Source organism: Carlito syrichta, unplaced genomic scaffold (assembly GCF_000164805.1).
Source record: "Carlito syrichta isolate Samal-C Ts95f unplaced genomic scaffold, Tarsius_syrichta-2.0.1 Scaffold316420, whole genome shotgun sequence".
Classification (NCBI taxonomy): Eukaryota; Metazoa; Chordata; class Mammalia; order Primates; family Tarsiidae; genus Carlito; species Carlito syrichta.
The window spans coordinates 618309-627679 of NW_007260516.1; the positions used below are offsets into that span (position 1 = coordinate 618309).

At 40.3% G+C, this 9371-nt stretch overlaps 1 protein-coding gene across 1 annotated transcript in view; it reads right to left on the bottom strand.

Annotated features, from left to right (window-relative positions):
* CARNMT1 (carnosine N-methyltransferase 1) overlaps window positions 1–9371 on the bottom strand; it is a 72286-nt gene that overhangs the window by 20660 nt on the left and 42255 nt on the right. The window contains exon 7 of the mRNA XM_021707174.1: window positions 3402–3505. Coding sequence (XP_021562849.1) covers window positions 3402–3505 — 104 coding nt within the window. The remainder of the gene's footprint in view (window positions 1–3401; window positions 3506–9371) is intronic.

Sequence of the window (9371 nt, forward strand, 5' to 3'; positions counted from 1 at the left end):
TCAATTAATTTCAAGTTCATTCAGTGTAGCTAATGAGAATCCCCACCAAATGAATATCTGTCAGGTATTAAGGAACACAAAAAAGAGAAAGTTAAAAAAAAAAAACACAGGTCACAGATTTCCCTAATTTGACAAGTCAAACTGATATGGAACCTCTACTGCATAGGGAGAGTAAAAGTCACAAAGGTTTCAACACTGTATGCAGAATAGGTTCCCACCCAATTAGTGAGAAGCCAAATTGAGTAGACTCCCCCAACCTAAGTGACAACAAAAGTCGAAGGATTTACAAGTAAGTTTTCCTATTAAAACATGAGATTTATGCTACCAGTACATTATTGAGATTAAATCCATCTAATCCAAATTGCCACAGAGGTCATTTAAAGAAATCACAATAATCTGTGAAAATATTCTTCCTTTTCTCCAAGAAAAGGTTAAAACATTAGTCATCTATACTTTCCAAGCTACTGGAAACAGATAATATCCATAAAAAAATACAAAGGAAAACTCCCTCCAATAAAGATCTGCTAGAGGTAGAAATTTAAAGCAGCATATACTGTTTAAAATCCATCTGTCAGGGAACAAAATTTGTATTAATCTGAAATTACATTAATGGCTGCTGCTTACAATATTGAAGACACAGACCATGGGCAGTAATTTATCCCTGAATTTCATATTCAAAATTTCCCACATTAATACCATTATGACAGTTTTACTAGTATATAATTGTTCTAATGAAAAAAGTGCTTGCTTTCATAACCCATTATTTCATACTCTAAATATAAGACATTACTGTAAACATCACACTGACAAACTGTATTCATTTGGAGTTTGAAATCTTACATTTCAAATGGATAAATGTTACTCTTATCCCAGTTTCCCACCACTATCTTTAACAAAGGCTTTTGTGGCTCACTTTGAATGTTGAGATTGCATACATTTCAAAGTGATCCGTGATGAGTATGCTTTTATAAAGTGTTTAATTTAGTGTGGCCAAAAGGCTTGTTAAATTTCTCAGTTATTTGAATGCATTCTTCTGGCCTGTGATGCTATTAATTTTAACATTTCATAAGAATGATATGTTTGATGCTTCTCTAAGGCCAGCTGAATTGGAAAAAATAAAATCAAATAATTTGAATGATAAAATAGACATAGGCTGTCTATAATCCCAGCACTTTGGGAGGCCAAAGTCAGAGGATTGCTTGAGGCCAGGAGTTTTGAGTCCAGCCTGGGCAACATAACAGACCCTGTCTCTAGCGCCTGTGGTCCTAGCTACTTGGGAGGCTAAGGCAGCAGAATCCCTTGACCCAGAAGCTGGAAGCTGCAGTGAGCTATGATCACACCACTGCACTCTAGCCTGGGCAACAGAGAGACCCTGTCTCTTAAAACAAAAACAAAAAATACACACACAAAACACACACACACACACACACACACACACACTTAACACATTGGTTAGGTCGAAAATGAACGAAAGTCCCAATTCCAGATGTTGCATATGACAGAGGATCCTTAGACTCTTCTCAAATTAACATGTGCAATGAATACAAAACAAAAAAGGAAGATTATTATGGACTTCAATACTATTAGTCATTATTAATATGGCAGACTTGCAACAGATAGCTTCATGAAGACACTGGAGATTAGACTTTGTTTCCTACTGAAAGACAATTCTGGGCTTCAAGGAAAAAGTATACTTGAATACACTTCTTCCAGTTTTACTTGTGTAGTACAAATCTGCATGGCATAGTATATTGCTGAAAAAAGTAACAGACATATTAAGAAAATAGACACTATTTCTCAATTTTGTTAGGAATAAGAAGGCACCACTGATTTGAGGTTGTGTCCTGTCATCACTGATAGTTGATTTTGAGTTGTTTATTTCAGCATTTGCTCTTATTAAACTTTTTTCCATGTGATATCACTTGAGACCATTATTGTGGCTTACGGACCACAAACAAGACACATTCATAGTAGTATTTCATCATAGAGAGATCATTCACAGTATATGTTGACAAGACAGATTCTTTTTCCACCTGCAATGCAAACAATAATCATAGTGATGATGATGACGACGATGATGGTAATGATGAGAGCGCCACTAACATACTGAGCACATGTAAGCGGCAGGCACTACTTTAAGCATTTTCGTTTATTATGTACAACCATCCCCATAGGACAGGTAACATCAGTGATCCCACTTACAAAGAACAGGTTATGTAAGTTGCTGAAGGTCACACTAACAAGTGGTAGAACTGAGATTCAAACTCAGGCAGTCTAATTCTAGGGCTCTGAACTCTAAGCTACTATAATATATTGCCTCTCTTTATTCTTAAGAACAAAACTGATGTTCATTTTTAAAATGGAATGCTTCTAAATAAAAGAACTAAAACACAATAGCCAAGATATCACAAAACCTTAGAATCACATGATTTTTTAAAAATCAAGTACAAAAGGACATATAGTGAACAATATCCCTCTTACACCTGCTCCCCCCCCAATCCCCTTATTTATTTTTTGAGTCAGAGTTTCACTCTGTCACTCTGCCTGGAGCGCAGCAGTACACTCACGGCTATCACAGCCTCCACCTATTGGGCTCAGGTGATCTATCTGCCTCTGCCTTCCAAGTAGCTGGAAGTACAAGCACATGACCACACCCAGCTAATGTTTTTGGTTTATTGTAGAGACAAGGTCTCACCAAGTTGCCTAGGCTGGCCTCAGGCAGTTCTCTTACCTCCTCCTCCCAAAGTGTTGGGATTACAGGCATGAGCCACCACACTGGGTCCCAATCCCCTTTTGCTTCTTCCAGAACCTACTCTACTTGGTATCTATCAGTGAGTGCCTACAAGTCCAATGTTATAATAATAATCAGCTGCCACTTATTGAAAAGCTGTTTCACCAGATTAGTTTTCCTTTTATGTACACATTAACCCAAATCCTTATAATTCTGAAAGCCTAGGAGTACAGGTTGAGCATTCCTAATGTGAAAATCTGAACTGTTCCAAAATCCAAAACTTCTTGAGTGATGGTTAGGTGCCACAAATATAAAATTCCACACCTGACATGTGACAGGTACACAAAATTATTAAAAACATTGTACAGAATTGCCTTCAGGCTTTGTGTATGAGATGTATATATGAAACACAAATGAATTTCATGTTTAGACTTTGGTCACATCCCCAAGATAACTCATTATGTATGTGCAAATATTCCAAAACTGGAAAAAATACAAAATCCAAAACATTTCTGGATCCAAGCATTTTGAATAAGGGATACTCAACCTGTATTACCTTCACTTTATGAATGAGAAAACACAGAAGTTAAGATATTAACTGCCATAATATCACCATTTCTGTTTAAGTGCTTTGGAAGTTAACTTTGGCAATATTCCATTCTATCCTTACCTCTACCTTGAATCCATACTGCAGAACAACGTTTTTTATATCCTCATAGCTCAATTCTATGGAAAGTTCGTTTGCCAAATTTTCGAAGTGGTACAGCAGAGGACCTATGGTTCAGAGATACTATGCGTGAATTACTTAAGTACAAATATGCACTAGTAGCTGTGTTAGACTGAATTCAAAGTTGGATGATAAGTTAGATAGTGGATGAGACAAACGTAAAAAGATGTAAAGAACCTTTACATTTGCTGAGGACACTTATCCAGACCTCTGAAACTCTGGCACAGTAACTGACATTGAGAACTGGGCCTACACTCAGAGAGGGAGTCTTTTTGGCATACTTGGTCTTGTACTGTGATTCTCCACATCATCTTTCACCATAACTTTTACTTTTTGTTTTTCTTTTCTTTCCTTCTTTTTTTTTTTTTTTTTTTGTAGAAACCAGGTCTCTCACAATGTGCCCTGACTGGTCTTTAACCCTGCTTCAAGAAATCCTCCTGCCTTGGCCTCCCAGTTGGGATTACAGGCTTGAGCCACTATACCCAGCCAACTTCTAACTTAAATTTCTGAAGGAGTATCTGAATCAGAAAATGCAAAGTCCACAAATTCCAAAGGTGTTTTGCAATCATTATGCTATAAGTAAATGTAAAACTGCAGTGACAAACTGGTTATCATGTGAAACACAGAAGGGGCCTCAAGTTAGCCTGGGTAGAAGAGTACAGGGATGGATTAATGTTATGAGAAGTTATCCTGGAAGGAGGAGGTGACACTTGTACTGGATTGCTTCTTCTCTTTTTTGCCGAAACACTGTTGAGACAGAGCTGGCTATTTAAGTAGAGTTAATATACCAGCCATAACAGCTACTAACACATGTGTCTATGGGAAAGTCACTAACTGCTTCATTTGTAACATGACTTTAATGTGGGATAATATGCAATACACCTGTCATAAATAAGACACTAAATAAATAATAGCTATTACAGCTGTTTTTATTGCATTCCTTCCCTTACTATTCTATCATTCCATATATTCAGGATCTAATGTCTCATTCAAAATAGAATTTTCCAATCTTTCAATCCATCACCCTCATCCAGGCAACATTATCACTTACTACAGGTATACCCCAGACTAATTTAGCAATTTTCTCTTTACCTTTCACTGGGTTCATTATAAATCCTACGACCAGCTGTGTATTCCCCACTACTCATACAATGCACTAGTCATGGGAGATAAAAGTAACAAATAAGACAAAGAGTCTGCTCCCTGAAGGTTCATCATTCTGTGGATCATGCTTAGGGTAAAAAAGTTTTTCTTCCTCTCTCCTCTTTATCTTACATAAACCACTTGGAAAAACCGGCCATAAAAATAATTTAAATATGTTGATGTTCTTTTCAGACGAGATTGGGTGCATCCAGGGTGGTACGGTTATAGACTGTTAGTGTTCTTTTCAAAAGGTAAAAATGATTCTTTATCAAACTACTCTGTCAACCTTAAATTTTGCTAGTTGTATTTGTACTAGTAAAATGATGTCAACTAACATTTACTGAGTACCTCCTGTGTGCCAGACCATCTCAAAGCCTCACAGCAAAGTTTTTCCAGCTTTTAAAGCTTATTGTTCCTGACCCATTATTTTAAGAGCCTCCAATAACATGGTTTTATTGTCTCTATACACATACAATCCATGATTTATATACTCAGACCATTTTTACCTCTACTCATGCTGTATTCTACCAAGAAAGCTCCAACTCTCCAACTCACACTTTAGGAGTCTTGCTGAAAGTTTCAAAACCTTGCTAAAATCCATCCTAGTCTCCAGCCCTACTGCTCATTCTTCTTAATATAGCATACTTCAAAACTTCTTTAATGCAGTGTTGCATTGCTCACTGATAATTCTTCATGTAATCAGCACTGTTTTCTAACTCAATTACAAGTCACCTAAGTCAAGAAACATGTCTTAAATTTCTTCTGAATCCACCATAGTGCCCAGCTTACTGCTGAATGTACAGTTAAGCATAAATCTTACCAAAGACAACAATTGTGGTATATATTTTTCACAACCTTCTATTACAATGGTACTTTGGCAAATATCTGTTGACATATTTCAGATTTTCCCTTACAAAGATGTTTCTTCAAGGTCAAAGAGAATAAACTTTTTGTTTTTTTGAGTTGGAGTCTCACTCTTTTCTGTAGAAATGAGGCAGTGGAACAATCACAGCTCACCACAGCCTTGATTTCCTGGGTTCAGGTGATCCTTCCACCAACCTCCCAAGTAGCTGTGACTATAGGTGTGCACTACCACACCTGGCTAATGTTTTTATTTTTGTTGCCCAGGCTGGTTTCAAATTTCTGGCCTCAAGCAATCCCTCTGCCCCAGCCTCCTAAAGTGCTGGGATTACAGGTGAAATCCATGCCTGGTCAAAATAAACATTTTAAAACATTTTTACTGACTTGAATCAAACTGCCAAAATGTTTTCCAAAGAGTTATAACAGTTTTCACTCAACAATTGCAATTATGAGTACCTGTTTTGACATCTTAGCAAGTGGTGGGAATGCAACAGTATAGTCACTTTTGAAAACAAGTTGCCCATTTGTTGAATAAGTAAAGTTATAGATACACTCACTATATGTCACCTGGCAATTCCATTGCTAGGTCAAGTTCAATGAAAATTTACCCAAGAGAAATGAAAATTTGTACACAAAGATTTGTACCAGAGTGTTTATAGTAACTTTAATCATAATAATTTTTAAACAACCCAAATGCCCATCAACTAGTGAATGGATAAACAAAATGTAATACCTCCAAAGGAATACTACTTAACAATAAAAAGAGCTGAGCATGGTGGCTCAAGTCTGTAATCCCAGCACTTTGGGAGGCCGAGGCAAGAGAACTGCCTAAGTTCAGGGGTTCGAGACCAGCCTGGGCAACTTGGTAAGACCTAATCTCTACAATAAATCAAAAAATAAGATGGGCATGGTAGCACATGCCTGTAGTTCCAGCTACTTGGAAGGCTGAGCGGAAGGATCACCTGAGCCCAGGGTGGAGGCTGCGGTGGCCGTGAGCATGCCACTGCACTCCAGCCTGGGTGACTGAGTGAGACTCCAACTCAAATAAAAAACCCACTGGTACATGCAATAACATGAATAAATCTCAAAAGCATTATGCTAAGTAAAGGAAGCCAGAGACAAAATGCAGCATACTGCATAAAATTATTCTATTCACATGACACTGGAAAAGGGAGAACTACAGTAACAGAAACCAGAATAGTGATTGCCCGGCATTAGGGGTGACAGACGAGAACTGACCTAGGGACACAAGGCAACTTTCTGGGGTGATGGAAATGTTCCCTGTCTTGATAGTGGCAGTGGTTACATGATTATCCGGTTTTTCAAAATGCATCAAACTGTACATTTTTTATTTTTTTGAGTCAGAGTCTCACTCTGTCACCCGGCTGGAGTACAGTGGCACAGTCACAGATACTGCAGCCTTTTCCTGCTGGGCTCAGGCAATCATTCTGCCTCAGCCTTCCAAGTAGCTGGAAATATAGGTGCATGCCACTACGCCTGGCTAATTTTGTGATTTATTGTAGAGATAAGGTCTCACCAGATTGCCCAGGCTGGTCTCAAACCCCTGGACTCAGGCAATCCTCTCACCTTGGCCTCCCTAAGTGCTGGGATAACAGGCTTGAGTCCCTGCACTTGGCCTAAACTGTACATTTTAAAAAAGAGTGGGCCAGATACAGTGGCTCACACCTGTAATCTCAGCAGTTTGAAAGGCCAAGCAGATGGACTCTTGAGCCCAGGAGTTTGAGACCAGTCTGGGCAACATAGTGAAACCTCATCTCTACAAAAAACAAAAAAATTAGCTGGGTTTGGTGGTGTGTACCTGTATTCCTAACTGCTTGGGATTCTGAGGTGGAAGGATTGTTTGAGCCACTGCCTGAGCCCAGGCAACAAAGTGAGACTCCTACTCAAAAAAATAAAAGGAGAAAGAAATTTTAAAAATGAATTTAGGCTGGGCACGGTGGCTCACGCCTATAATCCCGGCACTTTGGGGGGCCAAGGTGAGAGGATTGCCTGAGTCCATGGGTTTGAGACTAGCCTGGGCAACATGGCGAGACCTCGTCTCTACAATAAATTTTAAAAAATCAGCTGGGCGTGGTGACACATGCCTGTATTTTCAGGTACTTAGAAGGCTGAGGCGGAAGGATTGCCTGAGCCCAGCAGGTCAAGGCTGTGGTAGCTGTGAGCATGGCACTGCACTCCAGCCTGAATGACAGAGTGAGATTTCGACTAAAAAAAAAAGTTAAAAATAAGACACAGGGTCTCATTGTGTTGCCCAAGCTAAATTTGAACTCCTGGGCTCAAATGATTCTCACGTTTCAGCATCCTGAGCAATGCCCAGCTTTTTTCATAATCTTTTGGTGGCCATAACAGAAGGGGTAAAGATATATTTTTTTCTTGACCATAAAATATAATGTAAGATCACAACAGAAAGCTGAGATAACATGAAAAGCATTTAAAAACCCAAAATCAGCCAGGCTCGGTAGCTCAGCCTGTAATCTCACGCCTTTGGGAGGCTGAGGTGAGTGAATTGCCTGAGCCCGTGGGCTCGAGACCCTCCTGGGCAGCGAGACCTCATCTCTACAATAAATAAAAAAATCAGCCGGGTGTGGTAGCGCATGCCTGTAATTCTGGCTACTTGGAAGGCTGAGGCGGAAGGATTGCTGGAGCCCAGCAGAACGGCCACTGCACTCCAGTCTGGGTGACAGAGTCAGACTCCAACTAAAAAAAAAACCCCCAAAAACAAAAACAAAAACAAAAAAAACCCCAATATCATCTCTAATCCTAACACTCACAGTAAGCATTTGAAAATTTAATCTATCTCCTTAATGTGTATTACATATATAGGTTTGCATCTTACACTTCACTAGAAACATTTCCTTACTTCATTATTTCTAGCAAATGGTTTTACTGTGTAGATGTCTTATAATTCTTTATCCATTCCATTACTGTTAGAAATGTAGGTACAGCCAGGTGTGGTGGCTCAAGCCTGTAATCCTAGCACTTTAGGAGACTGAGGTGAGGGGATTGCCTGAGCCCATGGGTTCGTGGGCAGCATGGCAGGACCTCATCTGTACAATAAATAAAAAAATTAGCTGGGTGTGGTAGTGTGCGCCTGTAGTTCTGGCTACTTGGAAGGGTGAGGCAGAAAGATGGCCTGAGCCCAGCTGGTCGACACTGGGGTGGCGTGAGTAAGCCACTGCACTCCAGCCTGGGTTATGGAGTGAGACTCTAACTCAAAAAAAAAAAAAAAAAAAATGTAGGTTTAGGCTGTGTGCAGCAGCTTATGCCAAGGGGGGAAGACCACTAGATCCCCAGGAGTTCAAGACTAGCCTGGGCAGCATAGTGAGACTCCACTGCTATGAAATTAAAAAAAAAAAGAGGCCAGGTGTGGTAGCTCATGCCTGTAATTCCAGCACTTTGGGAGGTGGAGGCGAGAGGACTGCCTGAGTCCAGGGTTTGAGACCAGCCTAGGCAACTTGGCAAGACTTCGTCTCCACAATAAGTAAAATAAAAATTAGCCAGGCGTGGTGGCATGCGCCTGTAGTTCCAGCTACTTGGAAGAGACTGAGGTGGAAGGATTGCCTGAGTCCAACAGGTCAAGGCTGTGGTGGCCGTGAGCGTGCCACTGCACTCTAGCCTGGGTGACAGAGCAAGACTCTGACTCAAAAAACAATAAAAGAAATTATACATTGAGCCGGGCTCGGTGGCTCAGCCTGTAATCCCGCGCCTTTGGGAGGCTGAGGTGAGTGGATTGCCTGAGCCCGCAGGTTCGAGACTCGCCTGGGCAGCGAGACCTCATCTCTACAATAAATCAAAAAATCAGCCGGGCGTGGTAGCGCATGCCTATAATTCCAGCTACTCGGAAGGCTGAGGCGGAAGGATCGCCGGAGCCCAGCAGGTCGAGGCTGC